Source organism: Ranitomeya imitator, chromosome 3 (genome assembly GCF_032444005.1).
Source record: "Ranitomeya imitator isolate aRanImi1 chromosome 3, aRanImi1.pri, whole genome shotgun sequence".
NCBI classification, from domain to species: Eukaryota; Metazoa; Chordata; class Amphibia; order Anura; family Dendrobatidae; genus Ranitomeya; species Ranitomeya imitator.
In genome coordinates, this window is record NC_091284.1 from 232174742 (window position 1) to 232194636 (window position 19895).

The 19895-nt window shown below is 43.8% G+C and overlaps 1 protein-coding gene across 2 annotated transcripts in view; it reads left to right on the plus strand.

Annotated features, from left to right (window-relative positions):
- The window catches only part of MAPKAPK2 (MAPK activated protein kinase 2), an 84715-nt gene that overhangs the window by 50731 nt on the left and 14089 nt on the right, over window positions 1-19895 (plus strand). For both annotated transcript variants that reach the window (XM_069756272.1, XM_069756273.1), the window contains exons 3-8: window positions 7522-7586; window positions 8654-8733; window positions 15894-16020; window positions 16234-16309; window positions 18331-18455; window positions 19320-19405. In XM_069756272.1, coding sequence (XP_069612373.1) covers window positions 7522-7586; window positions 8654-8733; window positions 15894-16020; window positions 16234-16309; window positions 18331-18455; window positions 19320-19405 — 559 coding nt within the window. The remainder of the gene's footprint in view (window positions 1-7521; window positions 7587-8653; window positions 8734-15893; window positions 16021-16233; window positions 16310-18330; window positions 18456-19319; window positions 19406-19895) is intronic.

Sequence of the window (19895 nt, forward strand, 5' to 3'; positions counted from 1 at the left end):
ATAATTGGCAGCCCTCGGACCTTCTTGCATGGTGTCCCTGGTTTTCTGTAAAGGCGCATTCGATCTTTGGTTACCATGGTGCTTCCATCTAAAGGCCCTGGACGTCTCAAAATCCGTACGATCTCTGAAAAATTTAGATTTCTTTTTATTCATGACGTCCCGGTCATATTTATCAAGATTCTCCTTAAGTCTCTGCCTAAAAGGCTGAACCTCCTTTATCTCATCGAATTTCAACAGCCTGGAGTCCAAATCCTTAATTCTGGTTTTGGTAACTGATAGTAAATCTCTGTCATGTTCCAACAGCATATTAATAATAATGCTGGAACATTTAAGCAGCCCCTGTTCCCAAGAGTTCTTGAACATGGGCGAGGGCTCCCAGGCAGGATAGATAGACACCCTTAGGCCACGAGGCACAATATTGGCTTTGGTATATTCCTCAAGACTGCGGATGTTCCACCACAGCCGTATACCAGTACGGTGGGCCGCCGTAAGTTCTGCTGTAAGTTTCGCAAAATCTGAATCGACCATGACATCTCCTTTAGAAGCGAAGATATCCGCCGACTGAGCCTGCCAGGCCGCCTCACGGGCCTCCCAATCCATGTTGCGTGGAGTTCCCTTGGGGCAATAATAACTGCAACAAACCAAAAGACCAAAAGAAATTGAAGCATACAGAAACACAACCCGGCAATAATCAAATAAGATCAAACCTAGCGCCACCAAAGAATCACAACAAACTCACCGCAAAAAATGTCATAAAAAATGCAGGCGGTCATATGAAACAACTATACAAACAGTAAGACAATATCCAAAAAGAGATCTATATCAATAAATATAATCCATAATAGGATGTGTGCCACTCAAGAAGCCCCATAAAAGACATAGGGCAAAAACCAAACCAGGCGAAATACAAAAAATAGAGCGCACTACTAGTACCAAAAAATATAGGATGCCAAACGGGGTGCAAACAAGCAGCCAAACTACTGAAGCTAGAACCAAAAGAAAAAGAAGCTGCTCAATAGAATGCACACCCAAGGCTAATAAAACACAATCATGAATAATAACACAAGAATTTTATTGGCAAACAACAACTTCAAAAACATAAAACATAATTAAAAACAACGGTACTGAATACATATGGTCCACATGTAGATATAACATATACAGTCCATATATCCATAATAACAATAGTCTGCAAACCTCAATATAAATAATGATAAACGTAACCCTCTGGCTCATGGAGCTGAATGCAAAACATGGGTAACTCTACACGGCCTAATGATAGACAGAGGCACCTACTGAACCTAGGGAGTAACCCCTCAGACATAATGGCACAAGATGCAATGTTGAAAAACCATCATAAGGCCCAGAGGCACCTTATGCCCCTAATAAGGCGGCCAAGTGTAACATACCCACGTAGCCAAAGTGAGAGGGGGAGACAGACCGTCCCCAAGAGCAGACCCGTATGGACCAAAGCGATGCAGCCCAACGCGTATCGCCCTGCTACAGAGGGCTTCGTCAGGGGAAGGTATTGTCCGCCAAATGCCCCCTGCTTAAATAGTGTACAAACGACCCACCTGATATGAAGCCGGTGAGCAAAATGCCGGCGAAACCGGAAGTCCGGCGCTAAGAAGAAACGCCCACAGCCAGAGAGGCAGAGACGCAGAACCGACACGCCTCCCCATTGGAATAAACAGTGCGCAGGCGCGAGCTGCCTGCCTGAAGGAGCAACGCTCCAAGATTACCGGCCATGTATCTGGCCGACACAGAACAGACCCAGCCATGTAGGGTACAGAAAGACAAGATCGCCGCAGTACGCCAGGTGGAATCAACTGAATGTACACCCTCCCAAAGACCGGACCCACCCCAATAGGTGGCGCAATGCCAAATCCCGCATATGTACTGCCGTCATGATATGGCAGAGTGCACCCTAGAAGACCCCATTTGTGTGCTGCATAGAAGGCACTAGAGAATGCGCCTACCTAAATAAATAAATAAATAAATGAATAAATGTATAAAATAGGCGCGAAACCCCCTCCATGAAGCCCAGACAATAGGTGAAGCCACCCTTAGTACAGGGAAAGCCACCAAATCGACGGTCAAAATGTATCAAGCCATATAATAGTGGCCAACCGAAGGGCTTAACATGAAGAGGGCCATAAAAAGAGGTCCACCACAAGTGCCTATAGGCAATCATATCACCATACCAAACGCAACATGGCGCCACCATTGATTCCAGCCAATCTTTTATTCAAAAAGTCAAATGGTGCTCCTTCCCTTCCGAGCCCCGACGTGTGCCCAAACAGTGGTTTACCCCCACATATGGGGTATCAGTGTACTCAGGACAAACTGGGCAACAATTACTGGGGTCCAATTTCTCCTGTTACCCTTGAGAAAATAAAAAATTGCTTGCTAAAACATCATTTTTGAGGAAAGTAAAATGATTTTTTATTTTCACGGCTCTGCGTTGTAAACGTCTGTGAAGCACTTGGGGGTTCAAAGTGCTCACCACATATCTAGATAAGTTCCTTGGGGGGTCTAGTTTCCAAAATGGGGTCACTTGTGGGGGGTTTCTACTGTTTAGGCACACCAGGGGCTCTGCAAACGCAACGTGACGCCCGCAGACCATTCCATCAAAGTCTGCATTTCAAAACGTCACTACTTGACTTCCGAGCCCCGACATGTGCCCAAACAGTGGTTTACCCCCACATATGGGGTATCAGCGTACTCAGGACAAACTGGGCAACAATTACTGGGGTCCAATTTCTCCTGTTACCCTTGAGAAAATAAAAAATTGCTTGCTAAAACATCATTTTTGAGGAAAGAAAAATGATTTTTTATTTTCACGGCTCTGCGTTGTAAACGTCTGTGAAGCACTTGGGGGTTCAAAGTGCTCACCACATATCTAGATAAGTTCCTTGGGGGGTCTAGTTTCCAAAATGGGGTCACTTGTGGGGGGTTTCTACTGTTTAGGCACACCAGGGGCTCTGCAAACGCAACGTGACGCCCGCAGACCATTCCATCAAAGTCTGCATTTCAAAAGTCACTACTTCCCTTCTGAGCCCCGACGTGTGCCCAAACAGTGGTTTACCCCCACATATGGGGTATCAGCGTACTCAGGAGAAACTGGACAACAACTTTTGGGGTCCAATTTCTCCTGTAACCCTTGGGAAAATAAAAAATTCTGGGCTAAAAAATTATTTTTGAGGAAAGAAAACGTATTTATTATTTTCACTGCTCTGTGTTATAAACTTCTGTGAAGCACTTGGGGGTTCAAAGTGCTCACCTCACATCTAGATAAGTTCCTTTCGGGGTCTAGTTTCTAAAATGGGGTCACTTGTGGGGGGTTTCTACTGTTTAGCCACATCAGGGGCTCTGCAAACGCAACGTAACGCCCGCAGAGCATTCCATCAAAGTCTGCATTTCAAAATGTCACTACTTGACTTCCGAGCCCCGACATGTGCCCAAACTGTGGTTTACCCCCACATATGGGGTATCAGCGTACTCAGGAGAAACTGTACAACAACTTTTGGGGTCAAATTTCTCCTTTTACCCTTGGGAAAATAATAAATTGCAGGCTAAAAAATCATTTTAGAGAAAATAAAATTTTTATTTTATTTTCATGGCTCTGCGTTATAAACTTCTGTGAAGCACTTGGAAGTTCAAAGTCCTCACCACACATCTAGATTAGTTCCTTTGGGGGTCTAGTTTCCAAAATGGGGTCATATGTGGGGGATCTCCAATGTTTAGGCACACAGGGGCTCTCCAAACGTGACATGGTGTCCGCTAATGATTGGAGCTAATTTTCCATTTAAAAAGCCAATTGGCGTGCCTTCCCTTCCGAGCCCTGCCGTGCGCCCAAACAGTGGTTTACCCCCACATATGGGGTATCAGCGTACTCAGGACAAACTGGACAACAACATTTGCGGTCCAATTTCTCCTATTACCCTTGGCAAAATAGGAAATTCCAGGCTAAAAATCATTTTTGAGGAAAGAAAAATTATTTTTTATTTTCATGGCTCTGCATTATAAACTTCTGTGAAGCACCTGGGGGTTTAAAGTGCTCAATATGCATCTAGATAAGTTCCTTGGGGGGTCTAGTTTCCAAAATGGGGTCACTTGTGGGGGAGCTCCAATGCATAGGCACACAGGGGCTCTCTAAACGCGACATGGTGTCCGCTAACAATTGGAGCTAATTTTCCATTCAAAAAGTCAAATGGCGCGCCTTCCCTTCCGAGCCCTGCCGTGTGCCCAAACAGTGGTTTACCCCCACATATGAGGTATCGGCGTACTCGGGAGAAATTGCCCAACAAATTTTAGGATTCATTTTATCCTATTGCCCATGTGAAAATGAAAAACTGAGGCGAAAAGAATTTTTTTGTGAAAAAAAAAGTACTTTTTCATTTTTACAGATCAATTTGTGAAGCACCTGAGGGTTTAAAGTGCTCAATATGCATCTAGATAAGTTCCTTGGGGCGTCTAGTTTCCAAAATGGGGTCACGTGTGGGGGAGCTCCAATTTTTAGGCACACGGGGGCTCTCCAAACGTGACATGGTGTCCGCTAAAGAGTGGAGCCAATTTTTCATTCAAAAAGTCAAATGGCGCTCCTTCCCTTCCAAGCCCTGCCGTGCGCCCAAACAGTGGTTTACCCCCACATATGAGGTATCAGCGTACTCAGGACAAATTGGACAACAACTTTCGTGGTTCAGTTTCTCCTTGTACCATTGGGAAAATAAAAAAAATGTTGCTAAAAGATAATTTTTGTGACTAAAAAGTTAAATGTTCATTTTTTCCTTCCATGTTGCTTCTGCTGCTGTGAAGCACCTGAAGGGTTAAAAAACTTCTTGAATGTGGTTTTGAGCACCTTGAGGGGTGCATTTTTTAGAATGGTGTCACTTTTGGGTATTTTCAGCCATATAGACCCCTCAAACTGACTTCAAATGTGAGGTGGTCCCTAAAAAAAATGGTTTTGTAAATTTCGTTGTAAAAATGAGAAATCGCTGGTCAAATTTTAACTCTTATAACTTCCTAGCAAAAAAAAATTTTGTTTCCAAAATTGTGCTGGTGTAAAGTAGACATGTGGGAAATGTTATTTATTAACTATTTTGTGTCCCATAACTCTCTGGTTTAACAGAATAAAAATTCAAAATGTGAAAATTGCGAAATTTTCAAAATTTTCGCCAAATTTCCGTTTTTATCACAAATAAACGCAGAATTTATTGACCTAAATTTACCACTAACATGAAGCCCAATATGTCACGAAAAAACAATCTCAGAACCGCTAGGATCCGTTGAAGCGTTCCTGAGTTATTACCTCATAAAGGGACACTGGTCAGAATTGCAAAAAACGGCCAGGTCATTAAGGTCAAAATAGGCTGGGTCATGAAGGGGTTAACTTATTTTGACCAAGGGTCTTCATGGCTTTGATGAGAATTAAATTTCACCTTTTTGAAATATGGCATTCACAGCATTTTCAAAAAAGGGCTGTTTTAGATCGGCTCACCCGACTGCACATTGAGGTAGACATAGGAACTCTGTCTCTTTAAATCCTCTACTGGTTTATTACATGTACTGCATAAACCAGTGCTGAGTTGCTGTGGGGATCTGCATGCTCTGGAACAAAAAGGTTCAACTTTCCTTATGAAACACCGCTCTGGAGCTCTGATGTCCAGGCATAACCAACACTGAATGGGCCTCAAGACTGTGTTTTTATCGTCTGGACTCCACCCTGGGGTAGATACATGGTGAACAGCCTCCCAACAACTCTTCAGATGTTCAGTAAACCTAGCCCTTAACATGGCCGATTAACCTCTCTCGGCACTTAGTGTGCTGGAGCATTTTCCTGGGTTCTTATCACTGAAGCTAATAACCTCAGTGACACATATCTCCCCTACAGTACTTTGCCAGTGACGGTCACAGGGCATATTGCTTATTTTGCATAATGTCTACACAAATCCATGTCTCTCCATATGTAAAGAACTAGATCTGTATATTTAAATCCGTTTTCTAACCTTTTTACAACTTATTAAAACAGTGTTAATTTTTTTTCCCTGCCTCCCAGCTTCCTGGAGGGGCATTCCTGAAGATTGACAGTTCAGACCAGTGTTCTCCTAGGCTGCTAATGAAAATTCCTTGTGTCTATAGCATGGGGGACAGAACTTTGTCTGATCTGGCGAGCTTTAGAGCTTGCAAGTGACCCATGCTCCTTGCCTTGGTAACTGACTGTAGGGTGACCTATACAATAAGCTATAAACTAATTAAAAAACCCTCTGTTTCGGGGAATTGGCTGCAATTGTGACTTAATGATTGTCTGCAGCAAAGACTGCTGTTAGATCTACAGCGGCAGGTTGTAAGTGATATCAATTTTATACAGAGCAAGCCAAAGGAATAAGGGTATGTGCACACGGTGCGGATTTTGCTGCGGATCCGCAGCGTTTCTGCAGCTGCGGATCCGCAGCAGTTTCCCATGAGTTTACAGTACAATGTAAACCTATGGGAAACCGAAAAAGCTGTGCACATGCTGCGGAAAAACTGCGCTGGAACGCAGCGGTTTGCAATCCGCAGCATGTCACTTCTTTGTGCAGAATCGCGGCGATTCTGCACACATAGGAATGCATTGATCCGCTTACTTCCCGCATGGGGCTGTGCCCACCATGTGGGAAGTAAGCGGATAATGTGCGGGTGGTACCCGGGGTGGAGGAGAGGAGACTCTCCTCCAGGCCCTGGGAACCATATTTGTGTTAAAAAAAATAAAATAAATAAATTAATAAAAAATAATGATAAACTCACCTCTCAGCGCTGCACGCGGCCGTCCGGTCACAGGGTTGCTATGCGAGCAGGGCCTGCGTTGACGTCGCGGTCACATGACCGTGACGTCATGAAGGTCCTTCTCGCACAGCATTTTAGGAACCGGACCGCCGCGTGCAGCCCCGAGGAGATCGGGATGTATAACCATTTTTTAAAATTATTTTTAACATTACTATTGATGTTGCATATGCAGCATCAATAGTAAAACAAGTGCAGGAGTAAACCCGCAGCGGAAACCGCAAGACAAACCGTGATAAATCTGCAGAGATAACCGCAGCGGTTTTGCCCTGCAGATTTATCAAATCCGCTGCGGGAGAACCCGCAGGGACCCTTCCTACGTGTGCACATAGCCTAAGTGTTTAAAGATGAAAAACCACTTCTAAAGATTTTTTTTTTTTTTTTTTTTTTTTCAAATTTAATTTTTTAAATTTTGTAATGTAATTTTTCATTTGTTTACTACTGAGTTGAGACTGGGGCTTAGGGAAGGAGATCTGTACATAGCAGATCACTGGTAATGGCGACCTAATGGTGGTTACCCCTTTTGCTGCAGGAAACACTTGACATCACCCTTGCCTTGGGAAAGAGAACCATTTCTGTAGCTATTGATATATATAGAATTGATTGGTATACTAGTAATTTCATTTGTGACCAGTGATTACAGACTGTCTATTGCTATACATTAACTTTTGCCTTAACATGAAATAACTGTCTTTTTAGTTTGGATGGCGGTGAGCTCTTTAGTCGAATCCAAGATCGAGGTGATCAAGCTTTTACTGAGAAAGGTATGTGCGCCTTCCTCCAGAAATAAGATCCCGCCTCCCCCCCCCCACGTTTCTGAATCTTTAGGTACAATCAGTAACCTAGTGTAGTCTCTGAGATCGACTGTATACGCTATAGTACTGCTTTGCCTTCAGCTTATGGCACAGAGCCTAGCTGTCTGCTATCTACATGATGTCCTTATATAAGACCAATATGTGAGATAGTGTGAAGCATGCAACTTCAGACTAGTCTGTATGGTAATAAAATGGGCACCACCAAAGGCAGGCCAAATAAAGTTGCTTATTGTAGACCCAGTTTGCCTCAATGGCTAAATTGGGGACACATTGTAGATATTTAACAGTTGGTAGTAGCCAGAGAGAGGCCTCCTGCCAGTCTACAGGGGTTGTCCAACTAATAATGAATATTATTTTTCTTTCTTGGCCATGTACTGACTTAAAAATAATAAACCGGCATACTCTCATTACAGCTCCCCCCCGGAGGATGTACTGCAGGCCGCCCTCCCCGGGGGGAGCCTAGTGCAGGCCGCCCTCCCCGGGGGGAGCCTAGTGCAGGCCAAGGCCGCCCTCCCCGGGGGGAGCCTAGTGCAGGCCGCCCTCCCCGGGGGGAGCCTAGTGCAGGCCGCCCTCCCCGGGGGGAGCCTAGTGCAGGCCGCCCTCCCCGGGGGGAGCCTAGTACAGGCCGCCATCCCCGGGGGGAGCCTAGTGGAGGCCGCCCCCAGAGGTCTGCTCTGTGGAGTCGTCACAGCACTGCTCCAGTGGACAGGTGACTAGAAGCTCTTGGTCATCAGAGAAACATGAGTAGCTCTTCTGGTCACACGGCCTCTGCACCAGTGCTGTGACCTCTGAATGGGGCTGACAGTTTCTGGATCCAGTTCAGACCTACAGACTTGCCTGCACCCACTCCATGGGGTCCCTGGAAGATCGGCTGTGTTTTCTCCTTCCCCACCCTTTGTTGGACTACCCTTTCAGTGCCACGGTCCTAATGTGGCATACGGTCTAGTTGTAACGAGCAGGTTGGGTCAGTCGCACACTTGTCGCCTATGTTTCTAACCCTTACTTCTATATTGCAGAGGCTTCAGACATTATGAAAAGCATCGGTGAGGCCATCCAGTACTTGCACTCTATCAATATCGCCCACAGAGACGTTAAGGTATATGGCACAGATTGGCCTCCGTTCTCTGTAGTGTTTAGTATCGGTAATGTGTGCTGTTGAAGTTTTGCTACAGTTTTCATTGCTGTGGGATCTTTGGGATTCAGCCAATGATACATTATATGTGAAGATTTTCGTACACCCTGATTTCATGTATGTGCATGTTATGTGCTGTATTTCATAACACTACCATCATGACTACTGCTGTAGACTGAGCTATTCCCACCCTGATATATGTTGATTTATTACAGATTCTCAGGGCACCTATTCCATTTTTTGGTATTTTGAATTTGTATATGGGAGCCCTGGACAATTGATTTTTGGGGGAGTTAGAGAATCTATCAGCAGATTTTTACTATGTTACTTCATGCTGTCCTCAGATAACAGCTGAGACACTGAATTAAGTGATGTGTCATTTAATAGGCTCTGTGTCGTTAACTTACGATAAATGTTTTATTCCTACTCTGACCACACTCCGTCCTCTGATAGGCAGCTCACTGTCAATATACAATGTACACAGAAAGGCCATAGTGTGGGCAGGATTAGTTTTCTCAGCTCTACTCTATGATATCTCAAATCTTTGTCAGAACCACTGCTTGGTCTGGGGGAAATTGTGTGTAAATGGGTTAGTAACTGGCTTAGTGATAGAAAGCAGAGGGTGGTTATAAATGGTATAGTCTCTAACTGGGTCGCTGTGACCAGTGGGGTACCGCAGGGGTCAGTATTGGGACCTGTTCTCTTCAACATATTCATTAATGATCTGGTAGAAGGTTTACACAGTAAAATATCGATATTTGCAGATGATACAAAACTATGTAAAGCAGTTAATACAAGAGAAGATAGTATTCTGCTACAGATGGATCTGGATAAGTTGGAAACTTGGGCTGAAAGGTGGCAGATGAGGTTTAACAATGATAAATGTAAGGTTATACACATGGGAAGAAGGCATCAATGTCACCATTACACACTGAATGGGAAACCACTGGGTAAATCTGACAGGGAGAAGGACTTGGGGATCCTAGTTAATGATAAACTTACCTGGAGCAGCCAGTGCCAGGCAGCAGCTGCCAAGGCAAACAGGATCATGGGGTGCATTAAAAGAGGTCTGGATACACATGATGAGAGCATTATACTGCCTCTGTACAAATCCCTAGTTAGACCGCACATGGAGTACTGTGTCCAGTTTTGGGCACCGGTGCTCAGGAAGGATATAATGGAACTAGAGAGAGTACAAAGGAGGGCAACAAAATTAATAAAGGGGATGGGAGAACTACAATACCCAGATAGATTAGCGAAATTAGGATTATTTAGTCTAGAAAAAAGACGACTGAGGGGCGATCTAATAACCATGTATAAGTATATAAGGGGACAATACAAATATCTCGCTGAGGATCTGATTATACCAAGGAAGGTGACGGGCACAAGGGGGCATTCTTTGCGTCTGGAGGAGAGAAGGTTTTTCCACCAACATAGAAGAGGATTCTTTACTGTTAGGGCAGTGAGAATCTGGAATTGCTTGCCTGAGGAGGTGGTGATGGCGAACTCAGTCGAGGGGTTCAAGAGAGGCCTGGATGTCTTCCTGGAGCAGAACAATATTGTATCATACAATTAGGTTCTGTAGAAGGACGTAGATCTGGGGATTTATTATGATGGAATATAGGCTGAACTGGATGGACAAATGTCTTTTTTTCGGCCTTACTAACTATGTTACTATGTTACTATGTTACCACTGCATCCTGTAAACTAAGTGATACGTTGATGGATTCAGGGTCTCTCTTCCTACCTTACGCTGCTCTCAGATGAGGTAGAAAGAGGCTGGTGACGGATTCCCTGTAAGGATCCAGCATTTCAGATTTCAGACTGCTAGATCTTTTGTTCTCGACTAAAAATGAAAGTCTGGCATTGGCTGTCTCATACAGAACATGGTGGCCAAGATTGATGGTACAGCCCACATCTATCAGGTGAAGGCCATCTAGTGTGTGTCTTTGGGATTTTACACTCTGTGTTCTGGGCTGTAGCTTTACACTCTTATCTAAACTGGGCTCTCTTGCTTGCCCTTGATTTTCACCTGGGCTCTCTTGCTTGCTCTTGATTTTCACCTGGGCTCTCTTGCTTGCCCTTGATTTTCACCTGGGCTCTCTTGCTTGCCCTTGATTTTCACCTGGGCTCTCTTGCTTGCCCTTGATTTTCACCTGGGCTCTCTTGCTTGTCCTTGATTTTCATCTGGTCTCTCTTGCTTGCCCTTGATTTCATCTGGGCTCTCTTGCTTGCCCTTGATTTTCATCTGGGCTCTCTTGCTTGCCCTTGATTTTCACCTGGGCTCTCTTGCTTGCCCTTGATTTTCATCTGGGCTCTCTCTTGCTTGCCCTTGATTTTCATCTGGGCTCTCTCTTGCTTGCCCTTGATTTTCATCTGGGCTCTCTCTTGCTTGCCCTTGATTTTCATCTGGGCTCTCTTGCTTGCTCTTGATTTTCACCTGGGCTCTCTTGCTTGCCCTTGATTTTCATCTGGGCTCTCTTGCTTGCCCTTGATTTCCATCTGGGCTCTCTTGCTTGCCCTTGATTTTCATCTGGGCTCTCTTGCTTGCCCTTGATTTTCACCTGGGCTCTCTCTTGCTTGCTCTTGATTTTCACCTGGGCTCTCTTGCTTGCCCTTGATTTTCATCTGGGCTCTCTTGCTTGCCCTTGATTTCCATCTGGGCTCTCTTGCTTGCCCTTGATTTCCATCTGGGCTCTCTTGCTTGCCCTTGATTTCCATCTGGGCTCTCTTGCTTGCCCTTGATTTCCATCTGGGCTCTGCTTGCCCTTGATTTCCATCTGGGCTCTCTTGCTTGCCCTTGATTTTCACCTGGGCTCTTGCTTGCCCTTGATTTTCACCTGGGCTCTCTTGCTTGCCCTTGATTTTCACCTGGGCTCTCTTGCTTGCTCTTGATTTCCATCTGGGCTCTTGCTTGCCCTTGATTTTCACCTGGGCTCTCTTGCTTGCTCTTGATTTCCATCTGGGCTCTCTTGCTTGCCCTTGATTTTCACCTGGGCTCTCTTGCTTGCCCTGGGCTAGATTTGATGCGCAGAATTAAATATTTACTTTGAAAATATTCTAGATTGCCCTTTGGTGTAATGTGGAATTCCAGCTCCCAGAGCTCACCGCATGCTTCTCTACTTAGTCATTTTAGTATAATGTAGATATATTGGGTGTTAAACTTTTTACAGACTCAAAGCACAAATTTCCATCTGCTGTAACTGCTCTCTTCATGGCGGTGACATTATTTGGCAATACCACTGGCAGGATTATGATCACTATTGCACATACTCTGCCACCTGTAGAGCATTGGTTAATTTACAAAATGAAGTGCCCATAATCTGGCTTTTTTTTTTTCTTCTTCTGTGGTTTAATAAAATCTGATTGACAGTGGTGAAGTAAACGGCCATCATTTTCCTTTGAAGTGCAGCCTTACTGCAAGCTGTGGTGGAATTTTGCTTTTTTATTTTTGGTGCAAAGTTTGTTACACGCAGTAAATCTGTGACCTAATCTGCGTGCAATGGATTGTAAAGTGTAGCTTGCTCCACATATTCCAACACCGCGGCTTTTTCCACTGAAGTATGCGAAGTGTTAACGATATAGATAGGTATTTCTTTTTACATTCAGATGTGTTTGGGAAATCTTTAAAGAGAACCTGTCAGCTGATTGATGCTTCCTAAGCCATGAATTGGAGCACTGTCTGAATGGGATGCAGGTTGAGCATACGCATCTCCGCTCCATTCATTCGCTATGGGACTGCTGGCAGAGTACACCAGTCCCTTTAGACAATGAAGGGTGCGGAGATGTGTAGGCTCGAGTTCAGTTCCCATTTAGATGGGCATTTTAGAGCCCTGATCTCTGGATTGGTCTGGCCCAATGATAAGTACGTTACCCCTTTCCTATGGGGAATCGCTTTCATAATTGCAAGAAACCTTTAGTGTTTGCCGGCCTATCCACTTACTAAATATATCTGCCTAAGGCTTCTTTCACACTAGCGTCGGAATCTCCCCGTCGCAATGCGTCGGGGAGAGATTCCGACGCTAGCGTTTAGCGCATTGCACAATGGAGGCAGCGGATGCATTTCTCCGGAAAAAGCGGTCCGTCAGGAGCAAAAAAACGTTACATGTAGCGTTTTTTGCTCCCGACGATCCGCCAAAGCACGACGCATCCGTCGCTCGACAGATGCGACGTGTGGCAATCCGTCGCAAATGCGTCGTCAATACAAGTCTATGGGGAAAAAACGCATCCTGCAAGCACTTTTGCAGGATGCGTTTTTTCTGCAAAACGACGCATTGTGACGGATTGCAGAAAACGCTAGTGTGAAAGTAGCCTAAGACGTGCGACTCATTCCCTGCAGTTGTCTTGAGATGCCATCTGAAGGCTACACAATGCAAATGGATTGCAGCTTCTCGGTGTAACTTCATGTTCAGAATATTCTACTGCAAGAGCAGAAGTTTCTCTATACAGGGACTTTATTTTTGTATTATCACCCACATAAAAAGGGGTTGACCAGGATTAGAAAAATACAGCTGCTTTTTTTTTTTTCCCTTCAAAATAACACCCCCCTGACCATGGGTTATCTGGTACTCTAATTCTGCCCCATATAATTGACTGGTCAGGGGTAGCGCTGTCTCTGAAAGAAAGCAGGCCTGTTTTATCTAATCTTGGACAAGCCCAAATAACTACCATGCTGTTTTTAAAACAATCATTTAAAGGCCAACCTCCTTTTTTCAGCCCACTGAAAGTGAGCGTCCTGGAGCCATGCACAGGGAACCTGGCAAAATAGTTTCCGGAGGCGTCTATGACACGTGGCAGATTTGCCAGCTGTTGAGACAGTCATTAATAACGGATACTGCTGTGTAGGAGGCTTAAAACTGGGGGAGGAACAACCAAACTCTGTTACGAGGGTGAGGTTGTGGAAGACGTTTTGTCACCACAGGTTATGCACCATAGTTGGCAAGACTAAGCACAGCAACAGGACACAAGGTAGTTATACTGCATCGGTAAGGTTTCTCCCTGGCTAAGATTTCAAAGCAGACTGGGGTTTCAAAGTGTCCCTGGAGCTGGTTTTCAACACTGCAGCGTCATGCCACATTCTACTGGTGCTTCTTTGAGCAGTCTGTCGCCTAAACATGCTACCATGGCCTGCAGAATCTCCAGATTTGCACTTATTGAAACTGCCAACCTTTGACATTTCAGAGGTGATCAAAGGGAGCTGCCAAGAGCGACTTTTGATTTTTCCCAAGAACATTCAATGTGGCAGATCATTTCTCAAACAACCATTAATAACCTCATATTGCATAACATTCGCATTTAGCAATACTGTGATTTCCATAGTTCCATTCTGTATCTATATCTGCCATTTAAATTCTATATATTGTTGATCCACTTGGTTCCTTGGAAGCTGGTATGAGATTACTACTTGTTGCATTTTTGTCTCTACATAGTATTGGGTTTATGGTATACAGGTCCTTCTCAAAAAATTAGCATATAGTGTTAAATTTCATTATTTACCATAATGTAATGATTACAATTAAACTTTCATATATTATAGATTCATTATCCACCAACTGAAATTTGTCAGGTCTTTTATTGTTTTAATACTGATGATTTTGGCATACAACTCCTGATAACCCAAAAAACCTGTCTCAATAAATTAGCATATCAAGAAAAGGTTCTCTAAACGACCTATTACCCTAATCTTCTGAATCAACTAATTAACTCTAAACACATGCAACAGATACCTGAGGCTTTTATAAACTCCCTGCCTGGTTCATTACTCAAAACCCCCATCATGGGTAAGACTAGCGACCTGACAGATGTCAAGAAGGCCATCATTGACACCCTCAAGCAAGAGGGTAAGACCCAGAAAGAAATTTCTCAACAAATAGGCTGTTCCCAGAGTGCTGTATCAAGGCACCTCAATGGTAAGTCTGTTGGAAGGAAACAATGTGGCCGAAAACGCTGTACAACGAGAAGAGGAGACCGGACCCTGAGGAAGATTGTGGAGAAGGACCGATTCCAGACCTTGGGGAACCTGAGGAAGCAGTGGACTGAGTCTGGTGTGGAAACATCCAGAGCCACTGTGCACAGGCGTGTGCAGGAAATGGGCTACAGGTGCCACATTCCCCAGGTAAAGCCACTTTTGAACCATAAACAGCGGAAGAGGCGCCTGACCTGGGCTACAGAGAAGCAGCACTGGACTGTTGCTAAGTGGTCCCAAGTACTTTTTTCTGATGAAAGCAAATTTTGCATGTCATTCGGAAATCAAGGTGCCAGAGTCTGGAGGAAGACTGGGGAGAAGGAAATGCCAAAATGCCTGAAGTCCAGTGTCAAGTACCCACAGTCAGTGATGGTGTGGGGTGCCATGTCAGCTGCTGGTGTTGGTCCACTGTGTTTCATCAAGGGCAGGGTCAATGCAGCTAGCTATCAGGAGATTTTGGAGCACTTCATGCTTCCATCGGCTGAAATGCTTTATGGAGATGAAGATTTCATTTTTCAGCACGACCTGGCACCTGCTCACAGTGCCAAAACCACTGGTAAATGGTTTACTGACCATGGTATTACTGTGCTCAATTGGCCTGCCAACTCTCCTGACCTGAACCCCATAGAGAATCTGTGGGATATTGTGAAGAGAAAGTTGAGAGACGCAAGACCCAACACTCTGGATGAGCTTAAGGCCGCTATTGAAGCATCCTGGGCCTCCATAACATCTCAGCAGTGTCACAGGCTGATTGCCTCCATGCCACGCTGCATTGAAGCAGTCATTTCTGCCAAAGGATTCCCGACCAAGTATTGAGTGCATAACTGAACATTATTATTTGATGGTTTTTTTGTTTGTTATTAAAAAACACTTTTATTTGATTGGATGGGTGAAATATGCTAATTTATTGAGACAGGTTTTTTGGGTTATCAGGAGTTGTATGCCAAAATCATCAGTATTAAAACAATAAAAGACCTGACAAATTTCAGTTGGTGGATAATGAATCTATAATATATGAAAGTTTAATTGTAATCATTACATTATGGTAAATAATGAAATTTAACACTATATGCTAATTTTTTGAGAAGGACCTGTAGTTTGATCTTGTGCTGCGATTATATTATCTGGTAACCTTCATTGTCTGTCTCGTCCAATGCAGCCAGAGAACCTCCTATACACAACAAAAAGACCAAACTATGTGCTGAAGCTCACAGATTTCGGCTTCGCTAAAGAAACAACAACTCACAACTCTCTAGCGACTCCCTGTTACACGCCGTATTATGTGGGTGAGTATTTGGTGCCAGTGTGTGGGTCTGGGTTGTTGTACATTGGTGATCCTACTTGGCGATGGGGTCACAGAAATGATTGAGTACAAAGCTCCCTCGTGTCCCGTTAGTGTTATCTAGAAAAGGTTCAGAGTGTTTCCTTACATAAGATGTGTTGTGTTTTTTATGTTGTGTTTTTATCTTTCATTCTAACGTTACTTTGTGCTCTTTAAGCACCCGAGGTCCTGGGCCCTGAAAAGTACGACAAATCATGTGATATGTGGTCACTTGGGGTCATCATGTATATTTTGTAAGTATTATTAACCTTTTTTTTTCTATTTTGTTATGTTGTATGATGCTTTAGTGGTTGATCTGTGAGCTGTAATACTATTTGTGAAGACAGAAAAAAGAGCAGTTGACTTTTTAAAGAGAATGTCAGCAGATTTTTGGTTTGTAATCAGAGGAGCATGATTTAGGGATTGAGACACTGATTCCAGCGATATTACTTGCTGGACTGTATGCTGTCCAATCCACTATTTTGTCTGCTGCACATCTAGCAGTTCTCTGACTGCTGAGCTCATCATAACCCCACCCATGCCACTGATTGGCAGCTTTCCGTGTACACTCTGCATAGCCAGAAAGCTGCTAATCAGTGGTGGAGGTGGGGTTATACAAAACTGTTAACTATGACGTGAAAGACATTTAGTAAGTAACATGTCACTGGAATCAGGGTCTCAGCCCCTACCTCATGCTGCTCTCAGATTACATAATAAAAGCCTGCTGACAGATTCCCCCTTTAAGCAAGTCTGTCAGCCAGTCTTCTCCAGATTGTTCTGGTCAAAATAGGATTTTGATCGGTGTGGGGAGAGTACAGGGGAGGGTTGATGCAATTCTTTAAGGGGCTGTACAGTATTAGGTAAATTATGGCTGCTTTTTTTTTCTACAAACGGTTTCATAGATGAATGGGACCAATAAAACCTGTCGCTTGTGCATTGCTCTTTCTCCATTTCTTGCGGTCATACTTATCTTTCCTACGAGACTTGCAGTCTTTAGACTCTTGCCCCCCATCATATCTACTTTTTCCATTTAAAAACCATCAGTTTAGACCTTCTCTGAGTCATTACATTACATTCAGAAACCATGGTTTCTCAGTTCGTTGTCCAGAACCCCAATAGTTGCATGGACTGTATTAACATCTGTGCATTAAGAAAATCCTGTAATCAGGATCTGAAGTCTTGTTGAATGCTCATCCGAATCATGGACAACCCCTTTAATAATGTGAAGGCGTTGTCCAGACTTTGGGTGAAAGTTCGCATGTGTGACTGCAGACTTCTGAATCCTTACAGCATGCAGTGTGCGTACTGTCAGGACTCCCAGGTCTTGCCGGTGATATCTAGTGGTCACACGTGTGTGTGATTTCCATACTTTCACCCACATTCTGACTAGACGTGTTCATCTTTTCTCAGCGCACTTCTATTGAGAGAGAATGAGCGCGTCTAGTCGGGATGTGACTACAAATTGCATATCTATGGTTACATGACTGCCCTCTCGCGTCGGCAACAGTGGTGAATCCTGACTGCATGCGCATTGCATGCTGTCAAGATTCACTGACTTCAGATTTTATCTTAAGACCGGACAATGCGTAAAGGGAAGCCATCACCAGAAAATACCCAATTGTTTAAAAATCAGGTTTTTGTATTATTATTATTATTATGCCAATCTTGCAATTTTCATACTGGTCACTGGAGCTTTACTAGACACATACCTCCTGTCCTTTCAGGAAAAGTTTTCCCTGCAAGGTTTCTTATTAGAGGCAGGATTAGGCAGGAATCGGATGAGCGTATAGCATCGGATGCGAGATGCTAATGAAACTCCGCTGTAGCTCTGCTGCGTGGTAGAGTGCTATACCTTCGTGTAACCCCGGCCTTATAATGACATCTGATAACACAGGATGAACAAGTCACAATAGGCAATGTCACTACTGCCCCGCTTCCCTTCACAGTGCCCTATGCACAGGCTAATTTAAAACGTCCATACAAGAGGGTCGGGGTCCAATCACTGTGGCTATGTACACGTGTTATTTCCTGAAACAAAAGGAAGTTGGTCAAAAATAAAAAAAATCCCCAGTGCCACTGTGAAAATTTCTATTTTTTGTTTTCAGTACAAATGGTGTATTTTTTTTTCAATATATTTTTTTTGTTCTTGTAACATATTTAAACAATAAATCACTTTTTTATTTACAGCCTCTGATTAACTTATAAGTGTCACGTCTGAGAGTTGTTTGTACAGAAGCAGTGGTGAATTAATTGTTCTCGCTCTTATTTTTCACAGATTGTGTGGATATCCTCCATTTTATTCGAACCATGGTCTAGCTATATCCCCGGGAATGAAGAAGAGAATCCGAATGGGACAGTATGAGTTCCCTAATCCTGAGTGGTCTGAAGTATCGCCGGACGGTAGGAGGAATTTGTACTTGCCTTAAAGAGAACCTGACACCTGCTGCCCAATCCTGGGTTGACAGTCAATCCTTTCTTCTGTAGCTGTCGGGGACCCGCCTGTCCGACTAGTCGCCAGCTCTGTCTCGGACCACAGCAGCTATTAAACTGTGTTTATTGGAAATGCAGTCAAATATACCTGGCTGAGTTCATGCAGCCAGTGCGTGACTCCATGGATTGGGCAGCATGTGTGTGGTTCTCTTTAGATATATAACCTGTTGGTATCCATTAAGAATTGTTAAAAAGTAATCTTTCACTAAGTTTTTTTTTCTTCTACGTTATCTGAGAGCAGCATGATGTAGGGACAGAGATCCTGATTTCAGTGATGTTACTTAGTTTACTGGGTGTAGCAGTTATAAAAATCCATTTTCTCTGCTTCAGATGTAGCATTCCTTTTTAAATGCTGAGCTTTGTCACCTTGTTCCCCCACAGATTGACCGCTTTCTTTTTACACTGTACATGACATCTACCAATCAGAGCTGGGGGTGTGGTTCCACAGAGCAAGAGGACTAGGAGACATGAGTAACCTAGTCCTGTAGTGATTAATCTCCTGCTGCTAAAATACGGATTTTATTGACACCGCACACAGTCCAGTAAGTGACACATCACTGGAATCAAGCTCTCAGCCTTTACATCATGCTGCTCCCAGGTTACATTGTAAGAATTTGCTGACATTCCCTATAACACTATTGTGGATATTGCAGACTAAATAAAGTGACCCCAGCAAGACCAGCATCTGTTGAGAAATATTCCTATGCTGCGTACATGATAGATAAATGGGATGATTGAATTTTCTACTCTAAATATGGAAACTTGTCATTTCAGTCAAACAGCTGATCCGAAACCTGTTGAAGACCGATCCCACTCAGAGGATGACCATTACAGAATTCATGAATCACCCTTGGATAATGGTATGTGCAGGTCACAGTCTGCTGCAAGTAGTAAGGCAAAACCTCGCCATCAAGGGCATACTGCGTATTTGTAATCTGTAGAATCTCCTAAAATCTTCACTGCGTTATGGCTGGTAATCCTGGCCTGACAGCGGGTGGGAAGATCCACACTTTTCCCTTAATTCTAAGTGCACACGTTGCGGAATTGCTGCGGAAATTTCTGCGTCAATTCTGCAACTCCTGCCGCGGGTATATCACATGCGGAATTGGCATGCGTATTCCCGCTAAACACTAGCGTTTTGCGAGCGTAATTAGCTTGCAGAATGCTAGCGTTTTCCAAGCGATCTGTAGCTTCGCTTGGAAAACGGATTGACAGGTTGGTTACGCTTGTCGTAGTGTTTGACAAGTGTGACCAACTTTTTACTATTGATGTTGCTATGCAGCATCAATAGTAAAAAGATCTAAGGTTAAAAATAATAAAAAAAATTAAATAGTTATTCTCACCTTCCGA